Here is a 26,737-nt window from a genome sequence, read left to right on the forward strand (position 1 = left end):
CATTATACACGATCTTATTCATACCAAAATATTGAAGTGTCTGTCCTACAAATTCTTATTTGTTACTACTAAATCAATTGGATTTAGAATTAGTTTATTGTATCTTATTGAACATGGCAACCATATAGACTTAAATGTTAATTAGAATTGTAGGTTTGTCGCGGTTTCTCGGTGAGTAAGGCGCTGGCTAAGAGGATTCGGTTCCCTCCGGGTCTACAAAGTTTATCGGAATGTTCCGGCGTGGTTTCCCTTGTCAGTGGTACATGACGGAGAGTCTGGCAAGTACAGCTGTCTAGTCGTTCGGGTAGCCCGAAAAATCGTGGTGTAAACGTAAACGAACCATTGACAGTTGGAATTTCAACTAGCAAATTTCATGGCGTGGTTTCGATTCCCAGATTGTACGTGACAAGGAGTAGGGTGGCCAGTACAGCCTCGCGAGTTTTCCCCGGGTCCACGGATTTCCTCCAACTGCAAACGAATTATTGAAATAAAATTGAACCATATAGTAGTTCCAAAATGGCAGAGGGTGTCTAGTGGATGTTAAACTTTACCCCCTCCCCCTTCTTTCTCTCTCCCTCTTATCAGTACTGTGGGATTACAGGATGGTTTAACGAACTAGCTTAAGCAAGGCGATATCTAGTTTAAAATGGAAATGAAATGGGGTTTAACGTCCAACTGTTCTGCTCCGAATTGGGCTAATGAAGACGGGCATACGCCATACGGTGTGCTATGAGGAAAATTTTGCCCGGACAGCGGTATTACGGCCTACTCTTATATTGAATTTCAAATGTCAAGGGATCTTTTACGTGCTCGCCAATGTGTACACTGGACCTCAATTTTTCGTCCCATCCGAACGTCTAGACAGCTGTCTTTGCCAGGCCCTCCGTCCTGCCGGGAAATCTGAATGAATTTTCTCGGGTAATGCAGGGATCGAATACAGTTTAATATGGACAACGTGTCATGTTTTTAATTTGGCTGAGTATATAAATATAAATTTAATTATAATTAAAATTGTAGCTATAATTATTAAAATTGTAGTATAATTATTAAAATTGTAATTATAGTTACAGGTATTTATTGCATGTATATTATTTTAATAATCATGTATTATTATCAGGTATTTGTAGGGAGAAGAGCTTTGTAAGTGAATTCACTTGTCTCTCATCCCTTTGATGTTTTATGATCAATAAAATATGTTTTAATAAAAATATTCTTCAGATATATCAATAATGTATACTGAAACAGGGAGAAATGTTTACATATATAGCACTTTATACGTGCGCTTCGTGGAGCGTGCTGCATGCGTTCCAATATATGACTATTATATACTACTCACTGTTCGAAAGTTTAAAAAGGGCGAAATTTTTAATATATCATACACAAATTAATATATAAAAATACTTATATTTGGATGAAATAATCTGCATTTAAATAAATTTTACATTAGTGCCAAAGTCTTTTTTTATTAGGCCCGAAGACGCCGTAAGGCCGAAAGATCTTGGCACTAATGTAAAAGTTATTTAAATATAGATTTTTTCATCCACATATTAGTATTTTGTGGTATAGAAACCTGAGTGTTTGATTTGTTAAATCATTTAATTGCATAGTAAATGGTTATAGTGAAAGCTTCTATCGGGTGTTAGATATTAGAAATAAAGTTGTTTTTGGAAAACTAGGTTTTTGCGTGTACTTCCGGCTTTATTAAGCTTCTTCAGGCAAACTTTATCAATTCCAACAAATTGATGTGATGTCATTTATATTAAAGTAGATAAAGTACCCGTCCTTCTATGTTTACGATAAATAAATACATAAATGAAAAATACTTCCAGGTAAAAAAATTCACCACTTTAATACATTCTGATATACATTAAAAATACATTATGCAAGAGTTAAATCTGCCTATTGTTGGTGATTCCTTAGGCCTGAAATGTTATCTAACTTATTAATTAGACATTAATTAACATATCCAGACCATAATCAACTCTCGATGCCATCGCTAGCCTACGATGTTTATTGGATTAGGTTCCGATTAGCTGTTCGACTTCCATTCATGATTTAATCATGAAATGGATAATCAAGACTATATTTTTTTTATCCTACCGACTTTAAAAATGATGATCGAAAACTCAATCGCTACAATCTAGGTTTAGAGTGGATCAATTTGACTGAAATTTTCAGCAAATTCTCTTCACATTATCTAGTATTTAACTATTATAGTGAGAACTGCCAGCTCTTTATCTAATCTCCCCTAATGTATCTATAAATCACATAGGCTAGCTGTCTGTACTTTATAGGCGTCTTCAGGTATGAATAATGTAAAATATATATATAGGCCCACTGAGTATTTTAGATATGAAGACCTGCCACTGTTCTTGCTACATTTCAAGATTAGGTTAGGATTTTGCAAATAAAACCACATAAGGTACCGACCGAGACGAGCCGTGAAGTCGTATAATAAAATAAGCAAAGAGCACGAATACTCTGTCTCGTGCATGAAAGGGAAACATATGGTCCCCTGGGAGGAAAAGGTCACAAGTGACAAAACAGTTTATAATTTGACCCCTCCGGGTTATAGCAGACCATGGTGGCAATTACATTGATACAATCTGAAATATGGGAAAACACCGCGAGAAAAAGAAAAACCGAGACCGGTAGGTCTTTTTTCTGAAGTCTTTCTTGCTCAAGCATAACCGAAGTCGAGGAATTTATCTTGCTTATAAACCGTCTAGCTTTATATGAACGTAAAATGAGAATATCCCAGAATTCCTGTAAGAAACACCGTATATCATGTTTTCTTATGAGGAAAAAACTACCCTGGAAAGAATAACCCGTTACAGGTTTAAAGAAAAACTTTGAGACCGCAAGTTATTCCGGGAATAGAATATAAACCCCAAAGATCAAAGAGATATGCCGTTATGTATCGTTTAATGGCCGAGCGCGAGACATAAGTAATATATTGATACTGCACGAGGCGTTAGCTGAGTGTTGATTCAATATGTTACGCAATGTCTTTAGCTCGAGACGATTAAACAACTTAAAATACAGACACTATCCCGCGCGTGTTTTTCAATGAAATACGTCACGCGAGTCCGATATTTCATCTAGTATAGATAATGTACGGTTGGCAAGTTGCCCGTACATTATTGGAAATAATGGTACGAAAACATCAAAGGATGACGTCACATCTGTATTTTAAAGGTTTATAAGAGTGATTAATATTAGGTAGTAAGTGGGGAAATGGTAGTAAGTACACGGATAGCAGTGTAACAAGGTCGTAACGGACATATATATATCACTTTATTACTGCTTTCTTTGTAGCTTTAACTGAATATCACTAAAATCCGTTCGGCTGCCCAAGTTGTCCAGCCAGTGCCAGGTAGCCTCAAAATTACCACCATCTCTCTTTCCATGCACATTAGCTCGACTACAGACAGGGTTATCTAGATACCACCATCCACCAATAAAACGGGCTGGACAATCGTTATTACTGAAGTCCCGATCATAAGTCGAAAATGGTCGACCGTCGATGTTATATAAGCCGTTGGTCAAGGAATCCCCAGTGGGGTTTGCAGTATCATCTTTGAACAATTGGAGCGAGATTCGATAATCATCATCATATGTAGAGATGTCAAACAGCTGATAATAGCTTGTTTGATGCCCCGTCTGTCCAAAAATAACTATATTCAAGAAGAACTGGGGGTAATTTTGAAGAATGTCGTAAATGTTGGCAAGACCGAACCAATAATTGCCATATGATGTACCAAACCCATCGGAGTATTCTTTCCAGGTTTTGTTGTAGTCGACTTCCTGGCAACCTTGGAATCGGTATAGTAATATAGTATATCCACCCCATTTAAAGTCACATTTAACTTCCAGTATTCGTCCATCAGCTTTTGGTCGGATGTAAGACATCAGAGATTTTTCAGGTACTAGATTTTTTCGTATTCCATCCGAACAATCTGAAATTTTATGAACTTAGATTTATTTAATTTAAAACAAAAAAAAACGGGATCAAAGTCTAACAAATCTGGATAAAGCGAGGAAACCAACCCAGGGATCGAACCCGCGACCCCAGGCTAGCAAATCAGCATCTTATTCACTTAGGCACCGTGATTCCCATTTCAAGTTAAAACGTCTTGCACTACAGTTGAGAGGGGATTTTTGACGAATAAATCACCTCCCATTTCAGTTTATAATCTGCCTTGCTCTACTGCTGAGAGGGGATATTTAAAATACCTAATTCTGGATAATAATTAAATGATAGATAAAATGACATTTTTGTAGAAATTGGTAAATAAATAAAATATATTTAAAAATAATTCTCACCTTCAATCACGTGTTGACACTGATCACCATAGTAACCAATAGGACATCTTGTACATTTGGTCTCGCCACAAACGGATTTCTGAGGGGAAAATAAATAACGAAATAAAGGACTGAATTAAGAACGCGCAGTCAGCTTTGTGTGGATTTCAGAGTATTTAGATTGAATGTGAGTGGGTTTCTGAGAAATTTGGTTTCTGAGATGATAGATTAAACCCCACAACCGGGAATATGGGGTGTGCGATCGTAGATCTTATGTCTAAGGGCAGGAAATGAAATTAGAGCGTAGATTAATGAGGTTATAGGCATTCAAATAAGGGAGAAAATATCTGAGATTAAGGATTCAAACATCATGGTGGGTTAAAAATAACAGGAATACCAGTCTGTTGGGCTAGACACGCTTAGATGCAACTGAGTCACCAGCCTGGTGGAGTCGACACGCTTAGATGCAACTGCGTCACCAGCCTGGTGGAGTAGACACGCTTATATGCAACTGAGTCACCTGCCTGGTGGGTTAGACACGCTTAGATGCAACTGAGTCACTAGCCTGGTGGGTTAGACACGCTTAGATGCAACTGAGTCACCAGCCTGGTGGGTTAGACACGCTTAGATGCAACTGAGTCACCAGCCTGGTGGGCTAGACAAGCTTAGATGCAACTGAGTCACTAGCCTGGTGGGTTAGACACGCTTAGATGCAACTGAGTCACCAGTCTGGTGGGCTAGACACGCTTAGATGCAATTAAGTCACTAGCCTGGTGGGCTAGACACGCTTAGATGCAACTGAGTCACCAGCCTGGTGGGCTAGACACGCTTAGACACAACTGAGTCACCAGCCTGGTGGAGTAGACACGCTTAGATGCAATTGAGTCACTAGCCTGGTGGGTTAGATGAAACGTGCAGTCCCATGCAGCCTGGTGAGTCTATAGCAGTGATTCTCAACCAGAGTGCCGCGAAATTTTGAACGGCACCACATTAAGAAAATGTGCAAAACCACGTGATCATAATTGTGTCTTCACTGGTGTCTACTGATAAGTTCATAGCTGTGTTAATTTGTGTCTACGGCTGTATGCCGTCTATGACTTACCATGTTTTTATTTGGAAAAATTCAAATATTTTCATATATATTTAGCCAAGTGTGCCGCTATTTTTTCATGCGTTCCAAGTTGTGCCGTTGGCAAAAAAATAGGTTGAGAACCACTGGTCTATAGGCTTGGATACAACAGAGTCCTCTTGTTTTTAGGTCATAGGTACAAAACCAGAAGAATAGCTAAAATTCAATTCTGATAATTAGAATTGGATTAAGAGGGAAATGAAATATCATGCAGTGTGCTATGAGGGCAATTTAGCCCGGACACCGGTGGTACATCTACTGTTCTGTTCCGACCGGGCTAATAAAGACGGGTATACGGCATACAGTGTGCTATGGCGGAAAATGTGCTCAGACAGCGGCGCTACGGCCTACTCTTATATCAAATAAAAAAATGTCAAGGGATCTTTAAGTGCACACCAATGCGTACGCGGGACCTCGGATTTTTTCGTCCACTCCGAATGACTATACGTTGTCCCTGAATTAAGAAGGTAATTTACCTGTAAGTAACAGACCATGTTATGCACATCCTGTGATGAAATACAGTTTTCTCCGGATTCGTACAAAATGCACTCCTTAGATTCTTCGTCGAACATAAACCTGCGACATTCGTCAACAGACGAACAAAGTTTGGCGCAACTGAAGACCGAATGATCCGTTCTTTCCAGAAGCGTGTGGTGAAACGAAGCATATGAACACCCGATATTTTCTCTTTGAACCTTTGTCTGAATGTACGTTGACATTGAAATATCCGATGCTATCGCCGTGTAGAATACAATTTCTAAAACTCCAGGTAGCAACAACCAGTGTACCATGATCGCGGAGGCGCTAGAGGAATATAAATCCTCGAATCGACACGAGTCATTAAATATTGTGAAATATTGATGAGGTTAATCGATTATTGATTATTGCGTGCGAGTTTCTTATCTTGAAATTGAAGGACTGTTTCTACCGCTGTTAAATCTCGTTTTGAATTTCTTTATTGCTAATAATTAAAAATTATGATATTTTTAATATTCAAGTCCCAGTGCGCCAGAAGGTCCGTGAGAGAGGGAGAGAGATGGGGTTTAACGTCCACTCGACACAAACTAGGTCATTTTGGGACCAACATATAGTTAAATTCTATTTCAATAATTCGATTGCGCGTAGTGGTCTTTAGCAGTGTGAGGAAACCGGAGGGCAATCGAAACCACGCCAGTTAACTCAATGATCCAACGCGCACGCGCTAACCATTCGGTCATCCACCCCCTACCCCCACCTACCCAAACTAGTAATCATTTTCTTGTTTAAAGGAGAATATTGGTGTCAGTCATTATCACATATGTGTTAGAACTGGTTTAACACGTTCCAAATAAAATATAACCCGTACATTCACTTGTTTTTATTTATTCTATACTTAATAAAACATGGTAATGCATGGACTTTTTCTATATTTTTTCGTTTTCTCTTTTCTAGTGACAGTCAATTTCTGTTTTGAATTGTCGGATATCCTCTAACAGCCACTTTTGGTCTTCGAAGGAATTATTAGTCAGCAGAAATTTTGCCTGTGTATCTGTTATCACTCGTCACTTCAGTCAGTTATATAGAAGGATAACTCGTGTTTTCCTTTTGCGTTCGTCACTTCCGTTTGTTGACACCTTGATTACGCATCTGTCGTAGCAATGATCTCTGTGTTTAAATTATATTTAAATACATGTATTCCAAGAATCGGGATTTGAAACATCCAAGGACATTTCAGACTTTGGTTAAGGATGGAAGTCGTTCAGAGATCCCATGTACAAATTAGCGTTTACGTAAAAAAAACACTTGCCGGGAATTCGAATGAGAGTAGGCCGTACGGTAGCTGTCTGGGCTAAACAAAATTCCCTGAATAGCGCAATGCATGGCGTATACACACTTGTCTACGATATCACTCCGGTGGAAGCGGATGTTAAATAAAACAATTTCACACACGTATGCACGTCTTCATTGACTCAGTGAGATGGTAAGTACAAACTACATATTTCAAGCTAGCGCTTCAGTTCCATCGGAACCTCTTCAGGTTTTAATATTATGATAGCGTAATATTATGATGGAACTGAAAGCGCTAGCTTGAAATATGTAGTTTGTTTTCTTTTCCAATATCTTATTTATTTATATATCACCTGAGAGCTGTTTCCAGAACTTTTTGTGTATATATAATTGTGGTATAAGTGTCAAAATATTTCGAGACATTTATTTAGGGTGGGGCATCCTACTCTATGTCTATAGCTTTTCTTGTATTCATGTTTTTGTTGCCTTGTTTTCAAAACACAAAGTTTATGTATTGGGTTGCGAAATCAATAAAATCGAAATCAGAATTTTATATCTGATTTAGTTGCTATGTTATGGACGTTTCCTCCTAGTGATAGACTGGGTTACAATGTCAAAGCAGCATCCTTATGATTTTTGTAAATAAAAGGAAATCAAATATGGATTAACGTCCTATGAGTTTGCGCACCTATCATAATAGGGACCTTTCGCATCGATACGAACACGAAAACGTAATCGATTCGTGTGTACTTGTGACGTCAACTCGTAATGAGTGTTTGGCCGGTGAAAAACGTAACGCGTGTGGAGCTGGATTTACGTAGGTATGCAAAAATGTTTCTTGTCTCATATATTGAATTTTTCACCATTTTTCGAGGCTTTGTGTATATTGTTGATTGTGTAGAATTCGTAGAATGTGCTCAAAGGCAATATTCTGCTTGATTTGTTGTACATCTGCAAACAATTCGATTGAAAACTTTGTCTAAACAGAGAAGTTCAACGAGTGGTGGAAATTAACGCCATATATCTGGTTTCGTACGTCGGATTGCGAAACCGCGTTTTAGGGGATATGAAAACGTAAACGAACATATGTTCGTTTTGGTGTTCGTTTTCGTACCGATGCGAAATGTCCCTATTAATTAAGACGGGCATACGCCATATCGTGTGCTATGGGCGTATTTTGCCTGGACAGCGGCATTATCGATAAGACTTCGTCGTATTCTAACTTCATCGCATTCTAACTATAACGGGTGTTTGTCGAACTGATTGTTGTCACCATTTATATGATGACTATTTTCTAACATGAGCAAAGTAACAGAAGAGTAATTAATATATTGGTGGGCTAGAACCTTGCTCTGTCATGTTGCTAAGCAACACTGCCATATTGAATATTGGGAAAATTAAGGCCCCAGCACTGTTGAAAGCCTTTGTTGAAAACTGTTGATAAAAAGGAATGTTTTAAGTTTAGGAAAACTGAGTTTTGACCAAGTATACCATTCTCTTTTAGAATCAGGTTGAAGTTTTGTCGACAAACTGTAAAATATCAAATTGTTGAAAAGTTCGGCTATTAAATCTCAGTTATTTAACCCCTGACGGAGGCAGGTCCCTTTTGCCGTGGAATACCAGACAAAAAAAAATGTTTTCAAAGGAGATAACTACAATTAATAACACATAAAAATCCTTGTAATTAATAATTGTGTTTCCCGTCAATAAATACCAAAACCCGAAATACAAATCATTTCAATTACAAGCCTTTGGTGTAGGAAGATGTTCAGAGGGAGAGAAGCAGGAAGAAGAGGGAGAGAGCAGCCACGATCAACGTACTCCACATTATTTCCACTATGTAATTCTTACAGGGATGAGACCATCAGTAACAGTCACGTACTGAAAAGATATGGGGCCATCTATGGACCCGCAAACTGAAGGACTGAAGGGAGAGAGGGGGAATTGGGGTTTAACATCCACTCGACTAGGTCAATTCAGAAGTAACGCTTAGTTCAATTTTATTTGGATAATTCGCTTGCCTGTAGAGGTTTTTGGGAGTGGGAGTGGAGGGAGACCAGGACAAAACCCACGAGCGTATACCAGCGAACCTTTTCCTTGTCACTTAAAAGCTGGGAATCGAAAACACGCAACTTCACTCAACGACAGACTTTATGATCTTACGCCGCGCATGCGTTGAACCACTAGACCATCCATCCTGCCACGATGTCCTGGGACAAATTTGTGATCTTCCATTGTCCCGACAAACATGAACAACTTCAGGGATTAAAACCCTTAACCGGTCTACCTAATTCTGACGTCATGACGTCAAGTGTTCATGGTAAATAAAGGCTAAAGTGAAATATTTTGTATGCCTATTTGAAAAGACTACTACCGGATAATTATAAGTGCTAGATTCTTGACACCAATAAAAGAGATGAAGGGAATAAGTTGATCTATAATGTGCACTATTGTTTTCACCTCATTTTAAAATGCAAATTCAGTTAATTTGCATAATTAACGATGTTTTTCCCTTTTTTGAGGGGGTATTCTACTTCAAAAGGTGTTTCTTTGTTGTGTTTATCATTGTATATGTTTCTTAAAATACAGATCTATATTTCGTTTCGTTTTATTTAAACTTTCGATGGCCTACACTACATGAAGATCTGACAAGTTGTAGCGATAGGTCGAGTCAGAGGTCATACGAGCGGCTTTTGACCTATGACGTCATAGACATTTGAGAACCCAATCAACATTAATGTTTCTAGTTTATTACCGACAGTTTTGTGCAAAACACGACTAAAGCTCGCTGTAAAACACCCTTTCATTGGGTAATCCCTCACACCATCTAGAACACGTCAATGATAACAACTCTTCCAGATCCTAGTGTAGTAAAGACAAGTAAAACAAAATTTTGAACTATAAAAAACGAAACGAAAAAGGATCTGTGTTTTGATCAGATTAATTCTCTCTCATCTTTTTGAGGTAAAACAAACCTGGTTGAAGAAGAATTCAAGACATATGGGGTGGCATGTTCCTGAAGCAACGACTGCGAGTTTTACAACATCTGGACGTTGCTCTATTACTTCACAATTCTCGTACTTAGAGCTACGTTATCTACAGACACGTGAACAGTGGCGTCCAATCAGAGGTTGTGACATAGCGACCTCCACGGAAACCTTGACATTGAACGAACCTTGAACTTTGCAACTCGATTAAAAAAAACCAACATTATTCAGATCAGTAATTTTAAAATAAATTCAGTAATTTTATAAATTAAATTCAGTAATAATGCATTTGACAATTCAATGTTCATTTCAATCACCAATAAAATAAATTTATAGTTCAATAACGAATTTTATAGTCTTTTATTGTGTGACATCGTTCAAAACATTTATCAATGGACATAGCTTGATTACAACGTTTACAGTAGGTTTTCACTTGTTTTCGATTTCCAGTTTTCCTGTCCGAACAAACTATACAGTCAGGCTTATGGGTTTTATCCTCATAAAAGGCTGGGAAATGTGCCTTGGGTTTGTTGTAGCTGACCGATTGAATTTTTTATGCAAGAAGACTTTTACTAACAGCTATGCGGTAATCTTTACTGTTAAGTTTTTTCTCAGGGAAAGCCAGATTGTAGGTCACTTTAGCATTAGCTAATGCAACTTTAGTACAAAAGTGGGAAATGACACTATACGTCCTTCTTTTCATATGGGGATACTTATAATATGACATTACTTGATCTAGTCGATCAACACCACTCATGTATTTGTTGTAGTCATTTATTAAAGATGGTTTATTCATTTCACGATATCCGCCTTCGTGACTCTTAGCACGAATTCTTATCCAAAAGACGGAGTTGCCATGAACAGTAGATAAAGCTGACACACGTTTTACATCTTGCCAAGCAACTGCCAACAATTTATCATCTAATTCAAAAAGGCGTGGGGGTCACCTTTCTTCATTTTGGCTCTAAAATCTGGTATCTTTGGAAGATGTTTCCTATCGATGCGTACAGTACCACATACACCGTGTCCAAGATTCAATAGTTCAAGATATAAATTTACAGATGAATAATAATGGTCCATGTAGATGTGGTGTCCTTTTGCAGGTAAGGGACATATGAGATCAAGGACAACTTGTTCACCTTTGTTAAAACTAGCAGTGGGGGGGGGGGGGGGTCCTTTTCCAGTATAACAATGGAAGTTTAGACAAAAACCAGTATGAGAGTCACACATAACAGAGATTTTCACGCCCCACTTATGAGGTTTATTCGGAATATATTGTCGATAAAATACTAAGATTTTGGCCTGCCTCAAAATGTGTCAGAAATGTTGGAATGATTTTATCCATCATTGGCCTCACTTTATATAAGGGGTCATAGTCAACACTTGTTCTCTCCGGTTGATCTGCATTGTCGTTGTAATGCAGGAACGAATTGAGTAGGCGATACCGTCTTATAGACATAACTTCACTAAAAATAGGAGTCGAAAGCAAAACATCTTTAGACCAGTAGTCACGTAGGTCTGGTTTCCGCACAATACCCATAATCAACTGTAGACCAATGAATTCTTTAATTTCTGAAGAGAAGGTTGGTTTCCAATGTTGAAAAATTGAACCAGCAGTAACATCACACGAACTGTCGAAAAATTGTTCAGCATAACGGTTTGTTTCGGTGGCTATCATATCAAAAATATCTTCTGGAAACAATTTGTAAAAGAAATCCACAGGCTGCATACCATCTGCATTAAATTTGATTCTAGGAGTACGAGAGCCTGAATACACTAGAACTGAAGAAGGTGTTCACCTGCCATCATGAAGAAAATTCCAAACAAAGTCACTTTTATTGGGTAGATTTTCTTCTAAAACGTCATCATCATTTTCACTGTCGCTTTCGGTTTCCACGGCAACAGATTCGTCGAAAACATTATGATTTTGATCACGAAAATTGTTGAAATCGGCACCCGCACGTGGTCTCTCGTTTCCTAAATCATATTCATCAGAGATATCGTCTTCAGACTCGGTTTCATCTATATAATCCGAGTCGGAATCATTCATAAGAATTGCAACCACGTTGCCAGTCTTTAACCTTCTCGACATCGTTAACATATTACGTCTTTTGTCAAAAATTGTTGAACAAAGACATGTTTTTCTCAATGCTATTGACAAGGCAAGTTCCTGTCTGACACGCATGCGTGGCGATATCAATTAAATACGAAACTAAATACTCAAATGCGGCTTATAAAAAAGGTTCTAGCTGTATAACGTTATGGGGATTATAGTCGACCGGTTAAGGGCAATGATGATGTGCAGATATTTGGCTCAGTGGGACAAACCGGGATGTGGCGGTGGCGGTGGTTCTGACAAGGACAGTTGTCTAGTCGTACGGGTGGGACAAAAAACCGAAGTCCCGTTTACACGTTGGTGTGCACGTAAAAGATCCTTGACAGTTGGAATTCGATAGTCGGAGCAGAACAGTAGACGTTAAACCCCATTTCAGTTCATTTCTGTATTTACAAATAGTGATTGCCAGTTCCCACAGTAACGTCAGTTGTCTTAATTGGTTAATAAATTTCGAAATGGATTGGGGCTTCGGCTGTGAAATAATTAAACTATTTTAATATTAGATAATTAATAAAATATATACGACTTGACTTATTCCACGTTATCATTTAAATCTCTATCAATAATAGCAAGTAAAGGGAGATAACTCTTAGTTGAGTGTTGTTAGGATTCGGACAACACTCGGTTACAATAAAACCATTTCATAGCCTAGAATTCTTTTCTGAACTTTCCTTTTAATTCTAATCTTTATACCTATGAAGCCCTCAATGTGTCAAAATCATCTGGTCACCACCTTGATTTTTGAGGATGTCAATTTATTATATGTTAGACCCAAAACGACATGGTTTACCTTGGGATGATGTTAAACTGCAAGAAAAATATGTTTTGTAGTTTGTGTTGGGGTGAAACTTGAGATCCCATGTACAAATTACATTTGGTAGTGCACTAGGTGGTAAGGACACTGCCTTTGCTTATTACCCCCACCCCGCTCCCATTATACACGCAACCATAGAATTTAACAATTACCGTTCCATTTTGGGGGATAACTACCAGGCCCATTGGAACGAGAGAGAGAGAGAGTAGGTCATTTCGGGATTAACACACGGTTCATTTTTATTTTAATAATTCGCTTGCGCGTAGAGGTTCCCTTATGCTTATGCAAGGTGTGTATATAATTCGGTCTTTATCACGGTGTGACTTGATTTAAATTCGGGCTTAGCGTCTGCTTTCAAGGTGTGAAATTATCGACCCCTATATATAAAAGAGCGGTCTATATTTATCTTAAGGTATATTTGATAAATAGGTGTTAATGACGGGAATATTTTATACCTGGATTAGGTTAAACACCTTTCAACCTTTCCCTAATTCCTTCATGTATGACATGTATAGGTACAACAAAGACGGCGGGAGTGTATAAGACAATACCTGTAATTATCACCTTCCCGTCCAGGTAAACTGGTCTAAACATAACGCTACTTTAATCTAATTCCATGTTTAATTACTGTTATTGTTTTAGAGGATTAATGAAGCCACTGCGTCCCTAATTCTCAATCATATCACTAACTTAACCTTTTAGGATGAAACTTACATTTTATAACAGAAAATAAAATGTAATGGCTGTAAACAAATAAAGTTTTGAGATGGTTTCTTGATTGTTTATTAGTGTCGTGGGTTTTCTATGAACCACACTCCAATTAACTTCCGTAACTCATTCTTTTACAATGTCTTTTAGTGTTCATGCTTGTAATCAAATAGTGTTCGGGGTTAAGGTCGCTTGTCCAGTGTCGTGGGTTTTCTCTGAACTGCCCCCGTCCTTAGCTTCCGTAATTCCCAATAACATGTCTAACTCATTCTTTTACGATGTCTTTTACTTTTTATAACATAAAATAAAGTGTTAATGCTTGTCCAATGTCGTGGGTTTTAGCTGAAATGAGACCTCCGTCTCCCCTCCGCGTCTTATCTTCCAATATCATCCCTACGTTTTATTCCAAACATTAAAATTAAATGGTTGGAAATAAATAATGTTTTGAAGTTTTGTCCAATGTTGCGTGTTGCCCTGAAACTGTCCCCCGCGTACCCCCCCCCCCCCACACCATTTCACCCCTGCTAAAGAATACTAGGCGGAAACGGATTTTAAAAAATTAAAAACATTATCATAATATTAGTCATGCAATGGCCAGTGATCTAGTTACGCTTCAGGTGACTATTTTTGGGACATGTCACCATATGACAGACGACAAGATACACTATGAATTCATTTATGCGGCGGTGGATTGGATCGCGTGGTTTAGATTCCCCGATTGTACGTGACAAAGAGGGGGGACGCCTGTCCAGCCTCCTGGGTTTTCTCCAGGTCCTCCGGTTTCCTTCCACTGCTAAAGACCCCTACGCCCAAGCGAATTATTGAAATAAAACTGAACCATGTGTTAGTCCCGAAATGACCTATTTTGTGTGTGTGTGTCTGTCTCTGTCTCTCTCTCTCTCTCTCTCTTATTTATGGGGCACCTAGTATCGCTGTTTGTTTTATGATAAGTTAAAAACCGATGAATACCGAACATTTCTCACGGTTTCAACTTCTATTCAATCGGAGCTACCGTGCAGTTTTCTAACTAAAACAGGTTTTACGGTTAAGGGTTATAGTCTTGATCATCCGGTCATTCAGATTATTGTCACGCCGACTATACAGTTATGTAACGTATTAGGAGTATTAATGATTACTAAAAATAAGATACACTCGGGTGGACTCAAAATGACTACACCTCTCTGTCAAAAATAAAATTATCATTTCATTACATTTTATATGTAATTCTGTTTCTTGGGATAAACCGATTTCGTTCAATTCTATTTACAATTTAATTAATAAAGCCATTAGTAGGGATATGATCAATGATAAGTTCACAAGGCATACATGAATATGAAATAAGTAGAAAACAGAATTCCTCAAAGTCTTACCAAATAAAACTTTAATGGTATAGAGACTGCTGCAGCACTGATGAACATTACACCCAACGACAACGCAAAATACTGCTTTATTTTGTTTTATCCAATTCTCAGAGGTCTAGTTCCTGATAATTACAGGAATTTAATAAATGATTATTGATTCCAATAAAGAAACAGAAATATACGGACCAGTTATTTGCAAAATGAAATGAAATGGTGTTTAACGTCCTACTTGTCTGCGCCAACTGAGATAATGAACACGGGGTGTGTTATGAGGAACATTTTGCCAGGACAGCGGTGTTACGGCCTACTGGTCTTTTTGAAATCCAACTGTCAAGGGGTTCTTTTACGTGCACATCCATATGTACCTCGACTGGATGTATAATAACAATATTCATATCTGTGGAATCAGAGCTCTACATCAGTAATGTCCACATGTGGTCACAATTCTTACAATGCATAAGAATTTTGTCGACAAATCCAAGAAATAAACATAGAAGTTTGAATAAAAAAGTGATTACGGCTAATTTTTATTAATTCAATAATCTTGAATCCTTGTACTGTAAATGAAATGTGGTTTGGCGTCCTGCTGTTCTCTTCAGGCTTACGCCATACAGTGTGCTATGAGGGGAATTTTGCCCGGGCAGCGGCACTATGGGCTACTCTTATATCGAATTCTAGTGCCAAGGTATCTTTTACGTGCACGTCAATGTGTACAGGGGACCTCGGTTTTTCGTCCCATCCGAACGACTAGACAGCTGCCCTTATCAGGCCCTCCGTCCTGCACCACTGACAATTGTTAAACCACGCCGGAAAATCTTGAATAACTTTTCGGCCAACACCGGTATCAAACCCGCGACGTCTAGGATAGCAAGCCAGCGTCTTACTCACTTAGCCACCGTGGCTCCTCTGTGAAAATAAATTCTTGTGAGTGCTTATTATTTTGTGTAGATTATAGCTCAGTCGCTGCTGACATGTCATTAAACTCCGGTATATTTATTGATAGTGCTGTCATGTTATTGAACGCTGTGACTAATAACCTATAGCTTGCAAATAGATCGATAATACCTGAAAGCTTTTTTACCGTTATATGATAAACATTGCCTGGACAATCGTGACTATATAACACGTCTATAAATAAAACATCTTTTCATATTTTAATAGGGTTTGGGAACAATAGAAACTAACAGAGCGTTAAGATCGCTTTAAGACCAGGCCGTATATCATACCTGTGGGAGTTACCTGGCTTAACTGTCGTCATTCGGGAACATTAGTTGACGGAGAAGGTTGTTCGGGTCGTGGTGTGGAGATATAGCGATATTTCGTATTAAACAGGTGCTCGTTTAGAATCAGTTATCATGGGATCGTGTGCTACTGGCTTGATTGTTCTGGCGACAATTCTAGGACCAATAACATTAATATTTCTAGCAGTTTCATTTGGTACGGACAATTGGCTGATCTACAATGTAGACAGCACTAAACTGACAGCAGCCGAAAAAACAGATCGAAACACGGATCAAGCCAAAGCTAGATATTACCATACGAGAGCGCGAGGCCTGTTTAGAGAGTGTTACCCGGGAAATGACACGCAATGTAAGTATATAATTAATATATTATTATTCAAACTTTATCTTTACTATATCTTGACAACAATGTGCGGCGGTGGCCTACATCCATGGCAAAACAAACAAGAAGCCACTCAATAAAATTGGAATGCAACGGAATGTATGTATGGACTTTGCCGTTTGGTCAACTTTATTATTGGTCATTTTGGGACTAACATATGTTCCATTTCTTTTCTAAAGGTATTCGGTTTACCAAAGGAATTTATTTTAAATCGCCTTCTTGAGCCTAGTAGGTACAAAACAGTAGAACGTTCAACCTCATTTTATTTGCGTATTTTAGAACTGATTAATTCCGCATTATAAATCCCCACTAGTTGGTCATTATCAAATTAATATGGTTTAAATGAAACGGTTTACCATATAAATTATACCTGGAATTATATACTTAATATATTATCATATCTTAATATAAAATGTGTCACCTGGTTTTATACTGATTAAAGTTCAGGTGTGTTGCCACGCCCAGGTAAATACAGGTATGAAGGAATGTATGTATGTATGATAAACGTATCCCCCGAATATTTTAGCTACTTGAGTAAGCGATCTAGCAGGTCGTGTCGTGGTAATAAGATATGGATCAGCCATGTTATGTATTAACAATAACCAAGCTGTTTTTTAAACCTCAGTAAACATGGTCTATATTTATCGATCGATATGACTTATTTAACAGTTTGTTATACAATTGTCGTGGAAATTGATTTAATACCTTTTAGTAATTGAATATGATTTACAATTCTGTGTAATTTAAATGTTTATTACACATTTAGAATGCATAACAAACAGTTTCAATGGCATTTAGTAACTGAACTTGTTGTCGTGGAAATTGTTTTAATACTATAATAATATTAATTGAACATGAAATACACGATTCCTTTGAATACAACAACTGGTTATTTATTACACAAGTATTTGATACACTGGGATAACTCCGTGTGGTATACAATTACTAGAAAAAGACACGAGAATCATTGTAGAAAATTAGCTCCCATTAAAATACAGTAATTGTTTTTCCGTGTGATATACAATTACTTAAAAAAGACAACAGAATCATCGTAGAAAATAAGCTCCGAATAAAATTCAGTAATTGTTTTCCTCGAGACTCTTGCGTTTATTTACTGTTTATTACAGAATTCATAGCACATGACTTATTAACTGAATTGCAATTAAACAGGTCACTATGCTATCGAATAGAATAATTACTGCTTATTATAGAAATTTAGAATGCATAGCACATTGTTTCAATAGCACTTAGTAATTGAACTGCGATTACACAATGCACTTTTCTATGGAATACAATTACTGCTCATTACAGATACATGTATTTGGAATGCATAACAAATAGATTCACTTGCATGATGAATTTGAACTTAAAATACACAGAGAACACAGACGGTTTTAAGAAGAACAGTATCTGTTGAAGTTGACGCTACTGTACATAAAATCATATCACCTAAAAATCAGCATGTGTCATGCACCCATGAAATTTAGAATTCATAAAACGTATTATTTCAATGACATTTAGCACTTGAGCTGAAAATACACAGATTACAGTTCTACGAAACATAATTACTGTTTATTACTGAGCGACTATTTGCTTCTCCAGTCTTTATCAATTATTGTTTACTACTGAGCGACGATTTGACCATTTGCTTCTCTAGCCTGTATCAATTACTGTTTATTAATGAGCGACGATTTGACTATTTGCTTCTCCAGTCGTTATCAAGTACTGCTTATTACTGAGGGTCTATATGCTTCTCAATTCTTTATCAATTGCTGTTTATTAATGAGAGACGTTTTGACTATTTGCTTCTCCAGTCTTTATCACAATTACTGCTTATTACTGGGCGTCTATATGCTTCTCAGTTCTTTAGCAATGGCTGTTTATTAATGAGAGATATTTCGACTATAGACCTCTAGTTTTTATCAAGTAAATGTTAGAATTATTGTTTGAGAAGCCTAGTAAAATTGTCGATCAGTAATTATGTCCCTGTGTAGGTAGTTGTTTACATCGTTATATTGTTGTTTACAACAATTGGTGAACTGGTAATACAATGGACAACATTCTTTAGAATACAATTAATGTTTATTACTGGGCTCATTAATAAACATTAACTGTATTTCATAGTCCTATTACTATTGCTAACTGTTTAGAACTACTGGGGAACATCAAACGATTACTAACAAATAGATGGTAATGTTTTATTTGCCAGTAACATGTTATGTTTGTTTCCAAGAATTAGAAATTAAAAATTTAGTATCTATAACTTTGTTTAATTAGATCTCATTACGTCACGCTATATGTGAATATACATTAGATTATTCCACTCCCGTGACAAAACAAAATCAATGTTGGGATTTTGGAATATAACCAAATGATGTCGGTCCTTCCCAATATTTCAGATAACAATTGGAGCATTTGAGTTTGTCCATGGCTCTATTGAAAAAAAAGTAAATAAACATTCGATAACTTTCCCAACGACTAGATTATAATCAAATCCATACATGTAATTAGTTTTCTTTGAAAATAATGAGTCAATTTTGAATGACCTACTTTTTTCGGTGTGTTGACAAGAAAACTGAACAATTGGTTGCCAAATATTAATGTCAAATCCCATCTTATTAATTTTCTTAGATATTATCAAATATCCCACAGATTAATCCACGTAAATATCTCAAATAGATTATTTAAAATTTAATTAAGAAAACAAAATCAAAATGTCAACGGTAGATAATCTCGCCCCGGCTTGGATTCAATCGGATTAAAAACAGGCTTATCATCGCAGCTTGTTCAGCATATGACACCGAACTGGCTGCAAATATATTTAATTCATATTAACTTTGAATAGTATTTAGTAATTGGAACATAATCAAAATAAATAGCATTTATTGATAACAATTACTATGGTATATTTCACTGCAACGTTTCTACAAGATTACGTCGCAGTGTAATAAAACTATAGTAATTGTTAATTATTATGGTTTGTTTCACTGCGACGTTTCAACACGATTACGTCGCAGTGTAATAAAACCCTAGTAATTGTTAATTATTTCACTGCGACGTTTCAACAAGATTACATAGCAGTGAAATAAACCATAGTAATTGTTATCCATAGATAATGTTTTATTTGATAATTCATATCAAAACAGAACATGCCTCAATCATCTTTGAACTTCTATTCCGTTAAGAGATTCGACTGTAATAGTATTTCCAGGTACATTTAATATATCGATTCACTCACAGATTTTTCATATTTTATAATTAAATAACTGTGTTATATTGATCCTGCCACATATATATGATATTTAATAACGAAATAACTGTATTTATATACATGTATTATAATTTATTCCAAACACACCGAATGGCTCTTATCGTGTTGTATATTAAAGAAATAGAGATTATACACCCAGACGATATAAAGTAAACCGTATTGGGACACACCCGTTTAATATTATACGTATATTTGTTAATAGTCAACAGTGAATAGCGGGTTTATAATAAGTTATATAGCAAGTGCTTAGAGTTCGACATGTCCCTTAGTGAGGCAGATCCTTCTGTTCGAACAGCAAGGCGCATATCAACCATTCATTAGCAAAGCATATGCACGTACAAGACATTAACACGGACATATCGTAAGCCAGACAATTACACCAGTCTATATTTTATTAGTCTTTTCATTGAACTTTCGATGCTGTATTTATTGTTAGATTCTGATCGAATTAAAGATTCAGATACTGATTAATCTCCTCTGATTCGAATGATTAAAGGTCTACATCAAAAAACATCATTTAGTAATATATATCAGTCTAAACGTGTTAAATAAGAGAGAGGGGGGGGTAACGTTTACACAACAAAAACTAGGTCATTTCGGGACTAACATACGGTTCAATTTTATTTCAATAATTCTCTTACGCCTAGGGGTCTTTAGCAGTGGGAGGAAAGCGGAGGACTCGGAGAAAACACATGAGGTTGGATAGACGATCTTCTACTCCCTTTCACGTACAACCGGGAAATCGAAACCACGCCAGTTGACTCATTGACAGACCTTAAGATACAGCACTCAACCGACCCGCTAACCCTTCCGCCATTCACCCCACCTTATTTAAGGGTGTTTAAACGAGTTCCGATAGGATAGTAGAGGGTTCTAGATCACAGATCACGTCACCGGTCACGACTTTTTATTTTTATTGAATGTAACACAGTGACGGTTCACCGACTTTAATCTTATGCCAGTGAGTCAGAATGAAACACCCTTTATTATAAAACCCTAAAACACATAAACCGACTTTGTGACCACCATGTTACCTATTATCCCATTAATTTAAGCGAACATCAATGGCGGTGACTGCGTATTCTCTTCATAAGACAAGAGAAAAGAAAAGAAACCTAGTTGAAAGATCTCTCAGTAATAAATAATAATTGTATTCCATAGAAATGTGTTCTGTGTATCCCAATTTAATTACTAAATGCCATTGAAACAATTGAGTCTTCTATAAATATCCCATTGTCTTGTCGAATCCCCTGTTGTACGTGACAAGGAATAGGGTCGCCTGTCCAACCTCGTGGATTTTCTCCGGGTCCCCCGGTTTCCTCCCACTGGTAAAGACCCTTACGCGCAAGCGAATTATTGAAATAAGATTAAACCATATGTTAGTCCCAAAATGACCTAGTTTGTGTCGAGTGGACGTTAAACTCCATTTCCCTCACTCTCCCATCGTCTTGGTCAATAATGCTAGGTTCCCACTATCACGATTCATGCTGTGATTGAAATCGTAGTTTTAATCGTGGGGATACTATCAGGTCTTACCATACATTGGGGTTATACGTAGCGATCGTGTTCATCGTATCCGAACGTATCTGTACGTACCGGATCGTGGACTCGATATGGACAATCGTATCGAACGCATCGCACCACAGTGGTAACCTAGCATTAGCTTACACCTAAGTTAATCTTATGGCAGTGAGTTCTTCTTGACACGGTACCAGCTCTTTCATTTAATCGTACAGCAGTGAGATCTTCTCTACATGGTTAAATTTTCTTATTTAATGATTTGACACCATGGTACAAACTATGTCATGTAATATTTACGAAATATGTTGCAATATATTTAGGATGTTCTACATATTTAACCGTTGAATATTTTCGAAAAAAAAACCCTAAGAAATATTGTCGAATCATATTGATAAATAAAAGCATGTTTTCCCCTTAGGCTATACATTCTAAACAATATCCGGTATGTGTACATTTTACTTGTAGAGAGAGAGAGAGAAAGAGAGAGAGAGAGAGAGAGAGATGGGGTTTAACGTCCATTCGACACAAGTTATGTCATTTAGGGACTAACACATAGTTCAATTTTATTTCAATAATTCGCTAGCGCGTAGGGGGTCTTTAGCAGTGGGAGGAAACCGGAGGACCGGGAGAAAACCAATGAGGTTGATTAGCCGACTCTTCTCCTTGTCACGCAAAACCGGACAATCGAAACCACGCCAGCTGACTCAATGACCGATCTTTTGATACAACGCGCACGCTCTAACCATTCGGCCATCCAACTTCCAACATTTTACTTGTATTATGACTGTTGAAGTTATCTGGTTATATAACATGGGCTACAGTGGGATTATATCTAATCTGATTAAAACACAGATCATATTTCGTTACGTTTTTATAGTTCAAAATTTGGTTTCACCTGTCTTCACTACTGTAGAAGTAGAGGCCGTCGATGGTATAAAAACGAAACGAACATACATGCATGTGAGGTCTACAAAACATGGGGAGGACTCTGGGGTAGTTAAATCCAAACTCCTAAACGTCCCAATAAACATACAGACAAAACTAAATCAATTAATAACTGTAGGGCAACGATTTTTTAAAAGCAGGCTGTAGAAAACAAAAATGTAAATTTCTTAAGAAAGACCGTTTTAAGATTTCACAATAAAGGGTTCCCTCCCTCTCTATCATTGTCACTCCCATGGCAATACTATTTAACGACGTAGATACGTATATTCGGAGTTAGATAAACAACTAGATCAAATTAATTCATCCATAACAGTGACTAACTCTATTAATCGCTAAAAGGATTATTTCATAACAGATATACTCTACACCGGCTTGATTACATGAGACAAGGATAATAACAGTACACGTCAGGGGGCGTGAATTCAGTGGTCTATTTTAAAGATTAAAATAAACAACATTGTTATTGTGTGGAAAGAAAGAAAGAAAAATGGGAATTAACGTCCACTCGACACAAACCAGATAATTTCAGGACTAACATACGGTTCAATTTTATTTCAATAATTCGCTTGTGCGTACGGGTCTTTAGTAGTGAGAGGAAAATGAAGGATCTTAAGATAACCCACGAGGTTATATATAGACAGGCAACCCAACTCCTTGTCACAAACAACCGGGGAATCGAAACCACACCAGTTGACTCAATGACAGACTTTATAATACAGTGCGCACGCGCTAACCATGCGGCCGTCCACCCCCCTGCCACCCAATTTTAAAATCTCGCAGTAGAGATATATCACTGCATGTCAAATATTTTTTATTTTATTGTTCACGAAATCTAAATGGCTAAAGTACGATTTTAAGCGACAATAATAAACTTAGCTCTAAGCAATGTGTGGACGTTGTTTAGTTTTGACTCCGCAAAAATAGAATAACTGTTTTTGGTTTACTTCCCTTCCCTGTAATTCGCCAATTCAGTTTCTAGGTCGTAGATTAAGTATGTTTTGTCCGAATTGTATAACACAACGTATAAGTGAACAAAATGTCGGCATAGGAAGTGACGTTATTTTGACAAACTACATTTTGGACCAGTTTGGAGCGTCTTTACGAAAGCAAGATTAGTTTGGGTATAAAGTATACCAAAAGGGAAATATTAAAATGAAAGAGGCAAATATCAAAGCAACATATTTATACAGTATCTGTCATATATTATTGTGTGATACGGGTTACAGATACCCATGGGCGCATTTAGGAGATAAATGGTGGTTAACAAATAACGGTCTTGTCAATTCATATCCCCGTCACGCCTTCTAGAACAGAAGATGCAGTACTTATCTAGGCTTTACATGTAAAGTGATAAAGTTGTCGAGTGACATACATTTATAATATTATAATATAATACTGACAGACTTGAAAATCTAGACTTGGTTGTCTTGATTAACAAGTCAATGTAAGTTATCTGAAGTGTTGTTATATAAAGTTGACATTCTGAAAATAGTTTTATCAATTACAAAATGTCTACTATAAACATGGTACCATTTCGCCGACTTCAACATGTTTAACACATTGTTCGAGAATTTAAAGCTTTCTGGAACAACGCTGGACCAAACCCCGCCCGATGTAATGAAGCCGATGTAGGGTATATCTGTTATGAAATAATTTACCACCTGAGTTTAAATTTCAGGTATTTAATCATAGAAATATTATTATATATTAGTATTAGAAAATATGGTATTAAAGGTGTCGACTCCACCCATGTGGAACATTCATTTAAACTTGTAAATACGTAGTTAATGAAGTTTAGGATTGTATACAATGGTGGGCGTGGGGTAATATTTTCGATCATTACATATTAAATATTCTCAATGAAGCTTATATAATGTAGAAATACATGTTTGTAAAAGATTTGAATTTCTAGATCTGGCCATCGGTTGTTGTTCGTTATTCAAGTCTATTACCTTGTTTGCATCGAAGGTAAATAAAATTAATCCCACCCAGTTTTTCATAAAATATTTATTGGTTGCGTCTTGTCAGCATCAAAATCAACATCCCTGGCATCCTATATATAAAGTACCTGTATACAAATCTCAATCCGTCTCTCGTGGCAACCTGAAAGACCACACCCCATATATACCCTTAATTTACCTACAATTGTGGTTGCAGAAAGTTCGGTTTCCTATAGTATGTGGAATGTGATAGAGATTGTTGAGAATGTCTACTTTGTCATCTGTGCCACCCTATCCTCCCGAGCTAGCACATTCCCAAATTATGATGGATCATATGGAACGGCAGATACATTATTTCGTTCAGATCTTATACCAAGAAAGACACCCACATAGATCTCTTTACAAAATCCTCCCCAGCTAGCACATTCCCAAATCATGCTGGATCATATGGAATGACCTATATAGTATTTCGTTCAGATCTTGTCTCAAGACACGTACATATATAATCTTCATAAATCCCCCCGAGCTAGCACATTTCCAAATCATGCTGGATCATAAAGTAACAACCTATATAGCATTTCATTCAGATCTTATATCAAGAAAGACACGTACATGTATCTTCATAAATTATTGTGTCGTTTGTGTGGTTATCGAGGTAATTCTCCACCGAATATAAATGTTTGATATATGTCAACCAAGAAAGAGGAGATGCGATATTCATCTAACAGCCAACCTACATTTCTTATGTTGCTAGAGCTGGGTTATTTATTCTGGCTAGTCTCGGATAAGTTTCCTTTAGGATATTCATCAAATAGCCAATATACATTTCTTGTATTGCTCGAGTAGAGTTATGTATTCTATGGCTAGTTTCGGGTTTCATTCAGTTTGATCAGTATTTAAAGGGGTACCTACTAAGCCAAAATTATTTTGTAAACGAGTAATTAATTGTTATTGAAACCATGTTACAGAGGTGATTGAGGATTCCTAAATATAATAATATAATAAATGTTCTGGTGAATATGCTTTCTCCGTCAGAGCAGCTAAAATGTGGAATGATCTTCCAAAAACTCTTCGAGAGTCCTCTTTCATCCAGAGCTTTAAGACTAACTTAAAAACATGTTTATTTCAAAAATATTTTTGAACTGTTTTGTTGTGAATGCGCCTAGAAACACTTATGTGTAATGAAGCGCTATTTAAATCGAATAATAATAATTATTATTATTTCTAAAAATATTCAAATTTGTGGAAACATTGTTGGCCGAGCACATTCCTAGGGATTTCCAGGTGCTGTTTGGCTTTGTCGATGGTGTAGGACAGGCGTAGTGGCAAAGAACAATGTCTAGTCGTTTACACGTGGGCGTGCACGTAAAAAAACCATTGGGAGTAGGTCGTAACGCTGATGTCCGGACAAAATGTCCCTCATAAAACGCACCGTCTTCATTAGCTCAGTTGGTGCAGACAGGTAGGACGTTAAATCCCATTTCATTTCGCTTAAAATATACCTCTTATTTCATCTTCCGTTTACATAATGGCGTGGGATTCTAAAGTCAAAGTTCAAACTATAACCCGCACTATTAATCTATTAATGTGGCAGGTCTATTTGGAAACCTGTCTTCAGTAGTGCAGTCGGAGTAGAACAGTAGGACATTAAACCCCATTTCATTTCATTTCTATTTGGTAAGGCTCAATTATGCCCGATTTAGAACATGAAGTATATAATCGCCATAGGGCGTTGTTGGTGAGTCAAGAATACAAATGTCAGAAAACATTGAAATATACAGTTTGTATTGTCCAAAGATTGACTTTCTTTTATAAAGTTGTTTGATTGGCCGCTCATTGACTTTCTCGTGGAGATCTTGAATTTTGTAAACGTAGCTAACAGTTTTATGTAGCGTGGTGATCAGATTATTGACGTGAATATTGTACACACAGCTAACACAGTCTCATATCATTTGTGGCATGTTTAAATGTTTCAGCCTCTCTGAGCAGATGTATTTAGTGATCGTAATATAAGTTAGCACTTCATTGTATATAACCTTATATTATCTAGCTGTTTGTAAACGATTCTTTCTTGAATAAATAAATTGATGTTTGTCATGTGTATAAAAGACTCAACATTCTAGACTAAAAGACATGCGTATCAGACCGTTGTCTATCAAGAGTCGGAATGGCCCAAGAATTCTCCAAATGGAACAAACGTTGTATAATACTTTCTATTGATTTCATCATTTTCTGTCTTAGAACGTAAGT

General features: G+C 37.0%; 2 protein-coding genes across 2 annotated transcripts in view; one reads left to right on the forward strand and one right to left on the reverse strand.

The window, feature by feature from the left end:
• Nucleotides 1-1,905: 1,905 nt before the first annotated feature.
• Nucleotides 1,906-6,202, reverse strand: LOC126812135 (ficolin-3). Its single transcript, XM_050538392.1, has 3 exons — nt 5,911-6,202; nt 4,327-4,405; nt 1,906-3,959 (listed from the first exon to the last, which is right to left on the reverse strand). The coding sequence occupies exons 1-3, from the start codon at nt 6,151-6,153 to the stop codon at nt 3,301-3,303; spliced, it is 981 nt and encodes a 326-aa protein (XP_050394349.1). The 5' UTR covers nt 6,154-6,202; the 3' UTR covers nt 1,906-3,300.
• Nucleotides 6,203-16,397: 10,195 nt separating this feature from the next.
• LOC126812138 (transmembrane protein 114) overlaps nt 16,398-26,737 on the forward strand; it is a 28,414-nt gene continuing 18,074 nt past the window's right edge. Inside the window, exon 1 of the mRNA XM_050538396.2 lies at nt 16,398-16,777. Coding sequence (XP_050394353.1) covers nt 16,543-16,777 — 235 coding nt within the window. The 5' untranslated portion in view covers nt 16,398-16,542. The remainder of the gene's footprint in view (nt 16,778-26,737) is intronic.

This window comes from Patella vulgata, chromosome 2 (genome assembly GCF_932274485.2).
Source record: "Patella vulgata chromosome 2, xgPatVulg1.2, whole genome shotgun sequence".
In the NCBI taxonomy this organism is placed as follows: Eukaryota; Metazoa; Mollusca; class Gastropoda; family Patellidae; genus Patella; species Patella vulgata.

Excerpts from the sequence above, each read along its gene's own strand:
- LOC126812135 (XM_050538392.1), bottom strand. The coding sequence starts at position 6,153 with ATGTCAACGTACATTCAGACAAAGGTTCAAAGAGAAAATATCGGGTGT. Across the intron at positions 4,406-5,910 it reads ACATGGTCTGTTACTTACAG|AAATCCGTTTGTGGCGAGAC; the intron begins GTAAATTACCTT and ends TTTTCCCCTCAG. Across the intron at positions 3,960-4,326 it reads GTGTCAACACGTGATTGAAG|ATTGTTCGGATGGAATACGA; the intron begins GTGAGAATTATT and ends ATAAAATTTCAG.